Source organism: Ursus americanus, chromosome 15, assembly GCF_024610735.1.
Source record: "Ursus americanus isolate L20-20 chromosome 15, mUrsAme1.1.p, whole genome shotgun sequence".
Taxonomy (NCBI): Eukaryota; Metazoa; Chordata; class Mammalia; order Carnivora; family Ursidae; genus Ursus; species Ursus americanus.
In genome coordinates this window covers 23,675,028-23,690,934 of record NC_142141.1, presented here as the reverse complement: position 1 = coordinate 23,690,934, position 15,907 = coordinate 23,675,028, and the positions used below count along the sequence as shown (strand labels likewise).

Below are 15,907 nucleotides of genomic sequence, written 5' to 3'. Positions count from 1 at the left end.
GGGATTCTTGACTCTCAAGGAGAGGGAGCCACATTCCCCAGAAAGGCCTGGGCCCGCCTGCCAATCCATTCCCCTGGTTCTCTGAGACCCTCCCAACTGGCGGTGTTGACCAAATGGTGGAGATGGGAGGAGAGGAGGCAGGGGGACAGCTACCTTGACATAACCATCTGGTTGCGGGCCCGGACATGGAGGTCCTCATTCTCCTGCTGCAGGGTGCTGATTTTTTCCTCCAACATCAGATTTTTTTCTTTCTGTAACAAATCAGAAGGAGCTCAGAAAGCCACTGACCTCACATGGCACAACGTATGCCATCACCTCCCTCTTATCTGTGGTCGCTGAAAACACTGACTCATTCTGGACTCGATGTTACATTTCGTGAAGCAGTAAGATTACTTTAAAGAACATAACCAAGGAGTGAACACAGGGCTGCCAATTTTTAATTTTGCCACATGAGACACAGCAAAAGGATACAGCCACTCCCATCTAACGTCTCCATCAGTGCGTAAGGGAGAGGATATTTTTGGTTCTCCAAAGTCAGAAGGATATAATCTATATAAATAAAATTACATGGGTCTGTTAGGCTATTCCACAAAAATGGCTGAACAAAATTCACAGGGAGCATCTGAGATGGTCTGATTAGAATATAGGTTGTGTGGCAGATTTCTTCTGGAGTAACATAATCTCTTTTTGGAGTCCACCCTGGTTTCCCAAGGCCTCCCTTCTCCTGGAGACAAAGCCATCAGTGTGCTCAATGGCCACCACTCCCCAGGCCTGTCCTTGATGATTCTGACCTCCTTTCTGTCTGATTTTTCAGCCTTGCCTTCTTCCCCAGCCCCTGCCTGACATAAAACACCTGCTAATCCCTCCTGGTCAGCCAGGGTATCTACGCTGGTGTCACCCAAGTTAGAGCCACAGGAATAGCCAAGAAAAGCATAGGGCCCATATGGGAAGGGGCCCCTGCTTGACCCAGACTGGCCACAGACCAGTCTCTGCTGTCTCAAGGGCCAGCACTGGTGTGGCCCAGGCCGGAGCCTCCTCAAAGCGCCTTTCCTCTACACGCTTTACAGAGAAAATGACCAGAAAGGAGAAGGCTGAGGCTACGTCCCCCCCCACCCCCAGCTGCTTCCAAGCACAGACCACTGTTTCCATGAGGATCAGCCGCTTGTCCAGCTCGTGAATACGCTCATTCTTCATCTCGATGACAAAGTGTAGGCTCTCCAGCTCCTGCTCCCAGAACTGGCTGGGGCTCCCGTAATCCTAGACAGGGACACAGAATGATCTCATCAGACCAGCAGGCAGGGAGAGAGCGGCACGGGCTACCTGCCTCTTTCCCATTCTGCCTCCAAATCCCTGTTTGCCTCTCATAAGTCACCTCCCTCCCTTGGCTCACGGGAAGTGCCTAATATGCTTGATCTCCTTCTAGCCTAATAATCCCTCTGTGGCAAGCCCTATTACCACCACAGGTGGGGAACTGTAGTTCAGAGAGGTTAAGTTGTTTATGCCAAGTGGTATGTTAGCTCTTTGCATCTAGTTTCTTCTAAACCCAGAGCCCAAGCACTTTACTATTCCCTATGCTTCTCTCTCAGCCTTACTTTCCCCCTCAGTGACACGGGGACCCTGTTTCTTCCAGGCCTTCGCGAAAGTAAGAGTGTCAGGTCTGAGCCCTGGCCTTGAAGAGGGCCTGGCCTTTCCCGTTGCCCAGACCCTGACCTCCCCGGAGATTCGAGAACGAAAAGCTGCCAGGTGTCCTGCCACCTGCCTGGATGTGCTTCTTATAGTCTCGGCTCAGAATGGACTCTTCTACCCTCTTCATCTTGGCCTGGAAGACCTCCAGCTGCGAGGACAGTCCATCAATGGTCTCCTGGAGAAGGGAGTGGGAGAGAGATGGTCAAAGCGTGGTTCAGAAAGGCTGGAGGTGGACTTCTGCTCATCCCAGAGAGGGGGCAGTTTGGGTTCTTGCATCTATCTTCGCTCTGCTCTACTCACCAATGCGGCTTTGATTAGCTTTAACCACCGCCTGAAACATACCAGCCCCATCTCTGGTCATAAAGCTTTTACTGACTCCCAATCCCCGCGGGGACAATGTCTGGGTGTTCAAGGCTGGCAGTGCTAGCTTGGCATTCAAAGCCCACCCAAGCCAGTCTCTGCACTTTCCCAGCCTTCCCTCTCAGTCCTTCCACTGCCAGGTGCATTCTTGCTTCCTACATTCTCCTGCCAAGAGCTTCCCCCACCCAAACCTTGCTCAATACCTTCAGGATAGAGCACACCTTTCATATGGCTCACGGGCCCACCACTGGGCCCTCATCTCCTCTCCAGCCTCAGTTCCCTCTCACTCCTACTCTTCATCCCGGGGCATCTTGGACTTCTTTCAGTTCCACAGGTAATCCATATTTTCCCCTCTTCTCTACGTCTTTAAGTACAGTTGTTTTTTTTTCTACCTAGGACACCCCTCTTATCCTTCTTCATCGGAAGAATTCTAACCCATCCTCCAAGTTCCAGCTAAGGTTTCCTCCCTCTGGGAAGTCCCTGACCTGATAAATTGGCTCAGATGCCTTCCTTAGTGCTTCTGCAGCTCCCGTGCACCCACCTGCCAGCCTGGTCACACCGTGGGACCTGGCCCATGGGGTCTCCAAGATCCTCCAGCCACAGTCCTCAGAGAAATAGGCCAACCCTGATCTCACACCAAGTCCTCTTGAGCTAATAGCCCAGTCACCACATCGAGGGGCTGGCTACACAGAAGACACTCACCTCTGTCCCTCATACCTAAGTAGAGGCCAGGCGGCTTTCCCACAGGTCCTCCCCTCCCCCGCAGAGACGGCCATGACACTCCTCTCACCTGCAGGGTTGCCTTGGCCTCCTGGAAGGAGTGGGTAAGGGTTTCCTTCTCCTGCTCATGTGAGACCCGGAGGACTGTAGGGAAAGGAGACCTCTGTGAGCTCAGACACCCACACGCTTCACCCTAAAGCCTTCTGGAAGGCCCCATGAGGCCTGGAGAACCTGGGCAATCAGCTGGGGCCCACGGTGACTGGGGGGGGGGCTAGGGATGGCCTTATTCATCTTTCATTTAGTAGGCTTGCAGCTGTGCCAGAAATATAGTAGATATTTAAGAAAAGCTCATGGAAATGGAAACAAATTCTATCCTGGGAGGAACTGTGAACCCTACCAGATTATGGGAGCCACCCATGCCTCACTGAGGCTAAGACCCAAAGATCGTGCAGCAAGCTCATTCGTCTGGCTCACCTGCCGTGAAAATGCATAGGGCCAATGTTTTGCAAGCTGGCTTACCCAAACTTCGAAACCATTAAATCATTATTTCGCAAACCATGGCACAAAACTGCAGTCAGTATGTTCCATCTGAGGCCAGGAAACCTACCTTGTCCTCGTTCAGCTTCTTCCACAACAGAGGAACCTTGAGAAGATCGCTTCAAATATTGAAATGTTCTACTGCCTCAATTGTGAAATGAGTTGTGCTAAGGGACGATCCATGAATGACGTGAGAAAAGGACACACAAGGGCCTTCCAGACTGGGCTGTGCTTGCAGATTTGCTAGCATTCCCTCAAATCAATAGAGTTCTATTTCTTATCCCGCCTCCCCTCAGAGCTCCTCGTGGAAAATTCCAACCTTGTCTCAGCTGAAAGAAGACAACGGGGAAGTGACCAATCAATGGGTAGGATGGGAAATAGGACAGAGAGGATAGGGGAAAAAAAAGTTTCATATGACCAACGGCCCAGGCATACAGCGGGCCTGTGTCACAGACAAAACAACGTTCAGTAATACAAATGTGATAGAGCCGACAAAAATTCAAGAGACCTGCTGTATAAAAATTACAGGCCGATTTTTTCCAATTATGGGCCAAATTCGTTAATTTGCCTCTCAAGACAGGTTCTGATTCCAGGTAAGCTAGAGGATGTGCCCTCCATACAGACTGTCCTACTGACCGTGGCTATAAAACCGAGACAGAATGAGTGGAATAGTTAGTTGCAGACTCTGAAAAGTAAACGTTAGCAGGGAGGCTGGGCAAGAAGACCAGAATCTGAAGTACCATGAAACCAAAAGTTTCAAACAAGACTCAGAATCTCATGTTTCCAAATATTTCAGGATATAATACAAAATTGCTCAGCATATGAATCCAAATGGCTCAGCATACAAATCCGAAACGGCTCAGCGTACAAAGAAGCAGGAAAATCTTAACTTGGCTGAGAAAGACATTCGGCAGATGCCAACACTGAGATGCTACAGATGTCGGAATTATTAACAGAGACGTTAAGACAGCTGATATAAAAATGCCTCATGAAGTAAGGGAGTACCCTTGAAAAGCATGGAAAAATAGAAAGCCTTAGAAAATATATAGAAGCTATTAAAAAGAACCAAAAGGATATTTTAGAACTAAAAAATGTAATACATGAAATTTTCAAAACTCACTAGGTGGGCTCAGTAACTGAACAGAGACGACGCAGATAAAGAGCCAGTGGACTTGAATACGGATCAATAGGGATGATCCAGTCTGAACAATTGAGAGAGAAATGATTGGGAAAAAATGAAGAAAGCCTCAGGGACCTATAAAACAATCCAAAAAATGTCTAACATTTGTGCATCAGAGTCTCAGAAAGAAAAGAGAGAGAGTGCAGTGCGGAAACTGTATTGGGAGAGAGAATGGTTGAATGCTTCCCAAATCTGGCAAAACATAAACCTATGACTGAAGACACTCACTGCACCCCACACAGGGGAAACCCAAAGAAATCCACACCCAGACACTTCAGTTTTGAAAACTAATGACAAAGAAAAAATCTGGAACTGACCCAGAGAAAAACGGTGCATTACTTAGAGGAAACAACAGTTTGAATGACTGTGGATTTCTTATTAGAAACCTTGGAGACTAGAGAAACTAAGAACATAAATCAGGAATAAAAACTGCCAAAATAAAAGAACTGTAAATCTAGAATCCTATAGCCCGTGAAAATATCCTCAGGAAAGGTGAAACGAAGACATTCTCAGAGGAAGAGACACTAAAATAATTCCTCATCTGCAGACCTACTAAAAGAATGGCTTAAGGAAATTCTTTAGGCAGAAAGCAAATGATACCAGAGGGAAACTCGGAACTTCAGGAGTGTAGGAAGAGTGACAGAACTGGGAAGTGCCTGGGTAATATAATGGACTATTCTTCTTCTTCTTCTTCTCCCCTTGTGCTCTTTAAAATATATTGATGGTAAATCAATGTTATAAACAGTGTAACATTGTCAGATGGGGCATTCAATGTATGTGGATGTATTATCTAAGACAAGTACAACGAAAAGGAGAGAGGATAGGGACCTACATGACGGTAGGCTTGCTACATCCTGTGGCATAATGTGAATTCTAAACAGATGCTTAAATATTTTGTAATTCTTAGAGCAATTACTAAAAACAAAACAAACAAAAAAAACACCCCAAAACAAAAAACTAAACAAAGAGATATAGTAAAAGAGACCAGAGACAAGTTAAAATGGAATATTAAAAAATGTTCAAGTACTCCAAAAGAAAGCATGGAAGGAGAGGTTAAAACAACAACCAGAAAACAAACACAAAAATGACAGACCTACATCCAACCATATCAATAAGAACACTAAACCGGGCGCCTGGGGGGCTCAGTCGGTTAAGCATCTGTCTTCAGCTCAGGTCATGATCCCAGGGTCCTGGGATTCAGTCCCACATTGGACTCCCAGCTTGGCGGGGAGTCTGCTTCTCCCTCTCGCTGTGACTCTCCCCCTGCTTGTGCTCTCTCTGTATCTCTCTCTCTCTCTCAAATGAATAAATAAAATCTTAAAAAAAAAAAAAAAGAACACTAAACTATGTGGTCTAAACATCCTAAGGAAAAGACAGAGATTGTCAGGATGGATCTTTAAAAAAATACCCAACTATGTGCTATTTACAAGAAACCCACTTTAAATATATGTCACAGGTAGATTCAAAGTAAAAAGGTAGAAAAAGCAACATGAATCAAAGGAAAGCTGTAGTGGCTATATTCATTTCAGATGACGTGCACTTAAGAATAAGGAATATTATCAGGGATAAAGACATTGACATTATATAATGATGAAGAGGTCAGTTCTCTAAGAAAACATAACAATCCTAAATATTTATATACCTAACAAAGGAGCCTTGAAATACATGAAGCAAAAACTAACAGAACTAAAATGCAAAATAAATAAATACACACAGCTATAGTAGGGGATTCCAACACTCTTCAGCATTTGGTAGAAAAAGGAGGCATAAAATCAGTAAGAATATAGAAGAACTGAACACTGTCAACACGCTGATTTAACTGATTTATAAACTACATCTTACAGTAGCAGAATACACATTTTTTTCAAGTGCACATGAAACATTCACAGGACAGACCATATTCTGAATCATAAAACAAGCCTTAACAAATTATAAAAGGAGCAAAATTCAAACTATGTTCTCTGACCATAATGAAATCGAACTGGAAATCAGTCACAGAAAGAGAACTATAAATCTCCAAACACTTACACGTGTTCAATGAGCCAAAGAGGAAGTCTTAAGGGAAACTAGAAAATATTTTGAACTGAACAAGAATGAAAATACAAAACATCAGTCTGTGGGAGGCAGATAATGCAGTGCTCAGGGAGAAATTTATGACACTAAATGTTTCTGTTAGGAAAGGAGAAAGGTCTCAAATCAGTAATCTAAGCTCCCAGTGTAAGAAATAATAAGAAAGAAGAGTTAACTAAATATAAAGCAAGCAAGCAGACGGAAATAAAAATAACAGAAATCAACAAGATTGAAAATGGAAAAATCCAGGGGCGCCTGGGTGGCACAGCGGTTAAGCGTCTGCCTTCGGCTCAGGGCGTGATCCTGGTGCTATGGGATCGAGCCCCACATCAGGCTCCTCCGCTATGAGCCTGCTTCTTCCTCCCCCACTCCCCCTGCTGTGTTCCCTCTCTCGCTGGCTGTCTCTATCTGTCGAATAAATAAATAAAATCTTTAAAAAAAAAAAGAAAATGGAAAAATCAGGAAAATCATAAATGAAACCAAAAGTTAGAAAGGATTTGGAAAGGATTAATAAGGTTGAAAAACCTTAAGCAAGACTAACACAGCAAAAAGAGAATGCACAAACTACCAATATCAAGAATTTAAGAGGGAATATCACCACAGACACGGAAGATATTTAAAACAATAGTAAGAGATTACTACGAGCAATTCTATGCATATAAACTCTGGAATTTAGATGAAATGTACCAATTCCTGAAAAACCACAGACTACTAAAACTCACCCAAGTAAAACACATAACCTGGGCATTCCTATAACTACTAAAGAATTCGAATTTGTACTTAAATACTTTCTGGACAAGAAATGTTTGAGAACAGATGGTTTCATTCACAAATTCTACTGAACATTTTAAAAAATGACACAATACCAGTTCTACACAATCTCTTCCAGAAATGAAAGAGGAAGGGACAGGTCTCACCTCATTCCATGAGGCAAGCTATACCTTGAAACTAAAACGAGTCAGACGGTACAGAATAGCCCTCGTGAACACAGACACAAACATCTTCAGTAAAATATTAGCACGTCAAGTTCAGCAATACATAAAAAAGAATAATATAACGTGATCGAGTAGGGTTTATTCCAGGAATAGAAGGCTAGTTCAAAATTCGAAACTCAAATCCATGTAATCCACAATATTAACAGTCCACAGAAGAAAAATCACACAATTATAGGGATCACAGATGTAAATGTAAAACTTAAAACCATACAGATTTTGGAAGACAACACAGAAGATCTTTGTTACCTGGGGTTCAGCATCGAATTTTTAAGATATGACACCAAAAGTATAATGAATAAAAGAAACAATAAATCGGAATTTATCAAAATTAAAAGCTTTGCTTTATAATATACACTGTTAAGAGAATGAGAAAAAAAAAGAAGAAACCCTATCGCCTAGGAGAAGATATTTGCAAATACAAAGGACTTGTATCCAAAATATATAAAGATCTCTCAAAACTCAACAGTAAGAACAAGCAAGCTAGTTAACAGGTAAGAGATTTGAATGGACATTTGACCAGGTGATGTACAGACAGCAAGTAAGCACAAGAAGAAACGCCAACATCATGAGTCATTACTGAAATGCAAATCAAACCCATGATGAGATATCGACACCCACCAATCAGAACAGCTAAAATTAAAAAAAAATTGGCAAGTGTTTAGTGAGAAGGAACAGTGGAACTCCTATTTCACTCATGGGAATGCAAAATGATGGCCCCTAAGGAAACCAGTTTCCCATTTCTCATAAAGCCAAACATACTCCTGCATTATTTACCCAAGAGAAGTGGAAATTTATGCACACACAGAAATCCATACATGAATGTTCAGAAGAGGTTTATTCATATTTGCCTCAAACTGGAAACAACCCAAATGTCCTACAACAAGTAGATGAGTAAATAATGGAATACAACTCAGCAATGAAAAAAAACCTGAACTATTAATACACACAACTTGGATGAATCTCAAAGACATCCTGACGAGGGGCGCCTGAGGGGCTCAGTCAGTTAAGCATCTGACTTCGGTTCCGGTCATGATCTCAGGGTCCTGCGATGGAGCCCCACGTCTGGCTCCCTGCTTAGCAAGGAGCCTGTTTCTCCCTCTGCCCCTCCCCCTGTTCTCTCTCTCTCTCTCTTTCTCCCCCTCGTAAATAAGTAAGTAAGTAAGTAAATAAATAAATAAATAAAATCTTTAAAAAAATGCCATGATGAGTGAAAGAGGCCACTACCAAAAATCAGGTATTATTTTGTTTATAAAACAGCCTCGAAAAGACAAAACTATAGTGATGGGGAACAAATCAGTGGGTGCCAGGAACTGGAGTAGGGTGGAGGCGAGTACAGAAGGATATAGCCTGAGGGGCGCCTGGGTGGCTCAGTCGCTTAAGCGTCTGGCTCTTGTTTTCCGCTGGGGTCATGACCTTGGCCTTGTGGGATCGAGCCCCATCAGGCTTCTCGCTCAGTGTGGAATCTACTTGGGATTCTCTCTCTTCCTCTCCCTCTGTCCCTTCTCCTGCTCGTGTGCTTTCTTTCTCTTTCTAATGAAATAAAATAAAATCTTAAAAAAAAAAAAAAGGAAGGCTACCTGAGAGAATTTGGGGGGAGTGGAACTGTTTTGTATCAGATTAGGGTGATGACTATGTACACCTGTGTTAGAATTTATGGAACTATACACCAAAAAAGTCAACTTTTATGATCATTTAAAAAATAAAAACAAAAAGAGAAAATAAAAGACAGCAAAGGGTCATCAAAGGTGAAAAACCACCCCTAGCTTCTCCCAGTTATCTATGTACCATCCCCCAAACACATAACATCTTATATTTTCCTTCCCACTATGCTTTTATTCATTCATTTAACACACACTTACGTATCACCTAATATAAGCCAAGTGATTCAGAAATAAGTATGAAGGAATTCTGAGTGGTGGGAAGAACTCAAGATAGGCTGTCCCTTCTCCTCTGGGGTTTTTACAACAGGAAAATTTTCTTATCAATATAGTTATAATCCTAAAAATAGTATCAAAACAATGCAAGGAGAACAGAGCTGTTTTCCTATAAGAGCCTCATGACAAGTGGAAGGTAGATTTTAGAGATATGGAAAGTGACCTGAGAGTCAAGGTAGATTCTAGAATTATAGAAAGTGAGCTGAGGTTGAGTGACAGGCCCAACATTGCACAGCACGTTAGAATTAAAACACAGCTCTTCAAATTCCCAGGGCGAGGGCTTCAAATCCATTCCAAAACATTTTGTGCTAATGTTGCAATATGTTTCAAGAATCTTAAAATTGTTCAGACCTCTGTTCTAGTTATTCCATTTCTGGGAATCTAAGGACATATCGCGAAATGTGGGCACATCTTTATGCAAAAGACGTTTAGTGCAGTGTTATTTACAGCAGTTAAAATCTGGAAGTCTAGACTCACAGGATATAAGGAAAACCATGTATGCCATGGTCTAACCTAACATTTACAAGCAGCATAATTATTTGGAAACATGTTGGAAACAATGTTAAATGAAAAGAACAGGATCTAAAATTTTACATCTAAAATAATCCTAACTGGGGGCGCCTGGGTGGCTCAGTGAGTTAAGGATCTGACTCTTGGTTTCGGCTCAGGGCGTGATCTCAGGGTCATGAGATTGAGCCCTGGTTGGGCTCCGCAAGGAGTCTCCTTGAGATTCTTTCCCCTTCCCTCTCCCTCCTTCTTGCTCCTCCCCCTGCTTGTGCTGTCTCTCTCAAATCTATCTATCTATCTATCTATCTATCTATCTATCTATCTATCTATCTATCTTTTTTTAAAGATTTTATTTATTTATTTGACAGAGACAGACAACCAGCGAGAGAGGGAACAGAAGCAAGGGGAGTGGGAGAGGAAGAAGCAGGCTCCCAGCGGAGGGGCCTGATGTGGGGCTCGATCCCAGAACACCTGGATCACGCCCTGAGCCCAAGGCAGCCGCTTAACGACTGTGCCACCCAGGTGCCCCACTATCTATCTATCTTTAAAAAAGTAATCCTACCTGTAATTTTAAAAGATAGTTCTCAGAAAAGATCATGCAAGTACCAATGATTAAAGGAAACACTGGTATAACATTTTCTAGGTCTGTTTCAATAACATTAAAAATCTACATAAGCTTCTCCAAAGAAGATATACAAATGGCCAAAAAGCACATGAAAAGGTGCTCAGCACAATTAGGCATTAGGGAAATGCGAATCAAAACCACCATGAGATACCCCTCCAACTTCACAGGATGGCAACAATGGCAACAACAACAACAATGGAAAATGAGAAGTGTTGGCGGGGATGTGGTGCGATTGGAACCCTCGGCGTCGCTGCTGGGGATGCAGAGAGGCGCAGCTGCTGTGGCCGACCTTTCGGCCGTATGATCCCCACAATGCTACTGCTGGGTGTGCATGCGGGGGAACCGGAAGTGGGCGGACGAGCAGGTGATCGTAGAGCGGCACTGTTCGCGGTCGCCATAGGGTGGAGGCAGCCCAGGTGTTCATCAACTAACGAACGGGTAACAAAGTGTGGTGTGTCCATGCCAGTGATAATGGAATAGGGTTCAGCCATAAAAAGGAATGGAGCAGCTTTTAAAATGGGAGAGAAAAACAGCAACAGTGCAAACGTACAGTGAAGCAAGGATGCGCCCTGCAAACCTCATGCTGGTGAAGAAGCCAGACATGGGGTCACAGATGGCATGATTCCATTACTGAGTGTCCACAATGGACGGAACCATGGCCAGAGAGTGGGCTGGTGGCTGCCAGGGGCTAGGAGGTTGGGGAGGGGCAGGGAGTGACTGCATGGTGGGGATGGGACTTCCTCTTAGGGTGATGAGCGTGTACTGGAATGGGATGGGGTGGCGGTTGCAGAACACCCTGAATGTATGAAATGTCACTAATGGTAATGGTCTTACATGTATTTTCAGAAAAAAAATACATAAATCTTGTCACACCAACTCTACTGAAGGTTATTCTAAAGATAAAATCATGAATGTGGCCAAGATTTTACAAAACGGTTCACTGTGTAAGTATCATTGCTATTATAAACACTGGCAGAAGTTTGAGATCACCTACACGCCTAACCACTGGGGCTCAGTTAGATGAACAAGGGCTGACGTTGGAATGCTGTGTAATTACTAAAACTTACGTTACAGAAGTTTAATGACAAGATGTTAATAGAATTCAGAGTGAGAACAATTTATCTCCTCCCCCAAAGTCTGTGTGTTTATGTGTATAGATGAATATCCCAGGTAGGCGCGCGCGCGCGCGCGCGCGCACACACACACACACACACACACACACACACACACACACACAGAATGAAAGGGATCTATATCAAAGGGGTAACAGTGACTAGTTCTGGGTGGAATTACACAACTTTAATTTTCTCAATAAGAAAATAATAAGTACTAATAATTGCTTGCTAAGTATCTTGTGAAATATTAGGCACCGTTCTAAATTTTATGTATCTGTACATCAAATCATTTAATTCTCATAAAGACCCTATACATGAAGTCAACCCAATTCTTCAAGGTTACACAGCCAGTAAGAGGAAGAGGTGAAGCTGGGATCCAAACTCAGGGACTGTGGCTGCAGAGCCTGAGGTCCTAACAACGATGCTATAAGATCATTTTGTTTAACCCATAGATTCTAATTTTTTATGATGGTCACCATATCAAAGGGAAAAAAGTTATTTGAAAAAAATAACCTAACTATAAATTGTAAAAGCTTTCATTGTTTTTGTTTTTAAGCTTTTGTTTATTTGATACAGAGAGAGAGAGAGCACAAGCAGGGGAGGAGGCAGAGGGAGAAGCAGGCTCCTGGCTGAGCAAGGAGCTGGGTACGGGGCTTGATCCCAGGACCCTGGGGTCATGACCTGAGCTGAAGGCAGCCGCTTAACCGACTGAGCCACCCAGGTGCCCAGAAAGCTGTCATTGTTGTAGGGAAGGAATATGGATATTTAAAAATTCTCCTATTTGTCTAGATTTTTCAAATTTCCTTTAAGGAATATGAATTGCTTTTAAGTGGAAAGGGGGAAAAAACCCTCTCAACTAAGGTTAGACAAAGCATGGTGTCAGTTTTAAAGTCATGTCCAAAAGGATAAGTCCAAGGACCCTGAAGACTCCCGCCCTAAAGCAGCCAACTATTTGTGGATCAGAAGCAGGAGGGGGCAGCCAGAGGCAGGAGGCGGGGCCAGTGGTAGGAGGGAGGGGCCAGAGGCAGGAAGTGGGGGCCAGTGGGAGTCCTCCTGTGAACTGGGAGGTGGGGACAAAAGAAGGACGCTTCCATACCCTTGCTAGCGAAGCATCTCCATCCTTACCTTGCAGGGTCTCCTCATGCTCTCCCTCCAGGACTCTTCGCTGTTCATCCAGTTTCTCTCGAAGCTCTAGCTCCCTCTCCTTCTCCACCTGGGGGCGGGAGGTGGCCAGCAGTATGATACTGGGCAGTGTCAGTGCAGCTCAGCCTCACTTGCTCACACACCAACCCCTGGAGCCTTGCAGAGGTTCGTGATCAGAATCCCGCCCCATCGCCTGAGTGACGGGAACGACCTGAGCTCAGAGTGGGCACAAATCACAGCAGGTGTGAATGACTCTGCCTTCTTTAGATCTTAGAAGGGGGCTCCCAGAGACTTGTCTAGGTGGAAGGGCTGTAGAAGTCTTCAAATCCTGATGCCCGCTCCAGGCAGGAAGTCTTTCTACTGTGTTAGTGTTTTCTGATCTTTCACTGCATACAATGAATATAATGAATTACATGCAAGCAGTTACAAATATTCATTCAAAAGATGAAGGACTTCCTTCTTGGTAAACGAATAAGAGAAACAACACCAAAATTGAAAAGTGGTCCTCATTCTGGCGTTGAGCAAGGTTAGCTGAGCAGGAAAAGAGAAGGGCTGTGTGTCCCCTGACTTACCTGTTCTGCCCATTTCTTCCTGTCCTCTTCGTGTTGCTGGAGAATTCTGGTTATCTCCTTATGGCACTGCTCAGCTTCCTCGGATGCACAGAGCTGGACAGCTGTGGCTACAGGCGAGGAAGCACAAAATTCACACAGAGCAGAGGGGAGGCCAGGGCCTGGCGGAGAGGATGTGGGAGGCCAGGGTCAAGGGGTGAGAAGTCCAGTCTCCACCTCAAGAATGGTTTCAGTCAGGAGATCAACCTCCGGCAGCAGCCCCTCACATCGCTCCGGCTTTGGAGACACTCCTTAGACCACTTAGGAGCCAGTGGTCTCATTCTGCCCCCTACGATCTACAGCAAAGCTGGTAGCTCACAGGACGGACTCAGCCCATACAGGTGGTGCTATTTGCTCTAATAGCTAAGGTGAAAAAAAGGGGGGCGCCTGGGTGGCTCAGTCAGTTAAGCATCTGCCTTCAGCTCAGGTCATGATCCCAGAGTCCTGGGATCAAGTCCCGTATCGGGCTCCTTGCTCAGCAGGGAGTCTGCTTCTCCTTGCCCCCCAACCCCGCTCATGCTTTCTCTCTCTCTCTCAAATAAACAAATAAAATCTTAAAAAAAAAAAAAAAGTAAAAAAAAAGTTGCTGAGATTTAATAACTGGGCACGTTTTACTTCATATACAGATTAACAAGTTTTCTTGACAAAGCCACAGAACTGGCAGCGTGTACCTTCGGGCCAGCCAGGAGCTGAAGCCAACGCACAGCTGTCTCCCACTTCCTCCAGGACGTGGCTTTGCCATTTGCCACCTGCTTTACCTGCTGGGGCCTGTGTCTGACTGTGTGACCCCTGACCTTTAGCATCCCCCACCCCCAGCTGGAGGCAGAGGGGCTGCTGTGAGTGGGAAGGAGACACACACGGGAAGTCTGGCCCCTGCTTAGGAAACCCCGAAACAGGCCCTGCCCATGCCACTCTGAGTCCAACAGGCTCTGGGTGGGACCTAAGGCATGACCCGCCCTCTCCGTGCCTCAGTTACCCAATATGGGAAATCGGGATAATAATAATACCCAGATCACAGGGCTATGGAGATGACTCAATCAGGAAACGACGGTGACAGAAATAATACCAGCGAGGTAAGGAGGACTGAGAGCTGACCGTGCCCGGGAACATGCCAGCCCTGTTCCAGGTGCCTCACGGGGAATGCACAGTCCTCACAACAACCCAGTGTGATGGGTACCATGCTTATCCCCACTTCACAGATGAGGAAACTGAGGGACAGCAAAGTTACGCCACGGGCCCAGGATCACAGTCGGGGGAAGGGCTATGAACTTGCACAGTCTGATCCCATGGCGAGCCCTCCTAACTGCCCCCTTACTCCACCTGCTGACGCACATGAAGCCGTAAGCGCCGTGCCGGGCATTTAGAGACAGCTCCGTGAATATGCTTTCCTGTGACTGAATGCTCTCTGGAGAGTCATCACTGCTCCTGACAAGCACTAGAGGGGCTGGCGTTGCTGGTGTAGTTGGCATTATTATTGCTGGTATTATTATTACAGAGCGCTACAGACAGGCTTAGCAAAGGGCATGAGGAGAAAGGCGAGGAGTGGGGCTGCTAGCCAGGACGCCTGCCCTGGGCTGCCTGTCAGGACGGGGGCTGGGGAGAGTGAGTCAGTGCCCTGGGTCCTGGGGGACGGCAGTGGTCCAGTTCAGAGAACCCCAGACTCTCCCAAACCACTTGGCTCAAAGTCCCAAACGATGGTCCACAAGACCAGTACCCGGACTAGCCCAGACCAGGGAGAAGCTTTTAGAAAAGATACATCAACTACCAACACCGGGTCTTCGGCCCCGTTCCCAGAGACTCTTGCACGGTGGGGCCCCAGAATGTGTATCTTTGAAGTTCCCCCAGGTTAATTCCGTGCACAGGCAGATTACGGGACCTCTGAGTTCTGGTCCAATTGCTTATTTGGTACCTAAACGTCGTCTACAATGGCCCTGCCAGTCTCCAGTCTGTAACGGAACACTTTCAGAGATGGAGAGCTCATTTCAGTACTAGGTAGCTCTGATGGTTTTAAACCAACAATCACACAAAAAATCCTTTGAGATTGAACTGAATTCTGCCTGCCTGTTTCTGCCACCTTGAGGCCCTTGTGCTGACCTCTGGGTCACACTGAACAAGGCTTATCTTTCTTCTCTATGAGGGCACTTCAGACACTTGGAGAGAACTGTTGTGTTTTATTGCAACATCTTCTTTCCAGGGAGAATATCCTCTGCTCCTTTAACTGTTCCTTACAGGACTTGGTTTCCAGATTCCTCACCAGCCTGATCTGTCTCTACTGCACTTCCTCCAATTTTTCTGGATTCCCCTGAAAATGTACTTTCCAGAAATAAACTCAGCACTCCAGGCATGGCATCAGTAGCCAGGGACAGTCAAGTACAGGTCAGGAGAATCACCTCCCTGATTTTAGATATGATACTCCTATTAATGAAA

General features: G+C 45.1%; 1 protein-coding gene across 1 annotated transcript in view; it reads right to left on the bottom strand.

The window, feature by feature from the left end:
- Nucleotides 1-15,907, bottom strand: part of CCDC69 (coiled-coil domain containing 69) — a 36,787-nt gene that overhangs the window by 4,904 nt on the left and 15,976 nt on the right. Inside the window, exons 3-8 of the mRNA XM_045815322.2 lie at nucleotides 13,445-13,551; nucleotides 12,855-12,942; nucleotides 2,837-2,910; nucleotides 1,760-1,861; nucleotides 1,138-1,257; nucleotides 154-251 (exon numbers count right to left, since the gene is read on the bottom strand). Coding sequence (XP_045671278.2) covers nucleotides 154-251; nucleotides 1,138-1,257; nucleotides 1,760-1,861; nucleotides 2,837-2,910; nucleotides 12,855-12,942; nucleotides 13,445-13,551 — 589 coding nt within the window. The remainder of the gene's footprint in view (nucleotides 1-153; nucleotides 252-1,137; nucleotides 1,258-1,759; nucleotides 1,862-2,836; nucleotides 2,911-12,854; nucleotides 12,943-13,444; nucleotides 13,552-15,907) is intronic.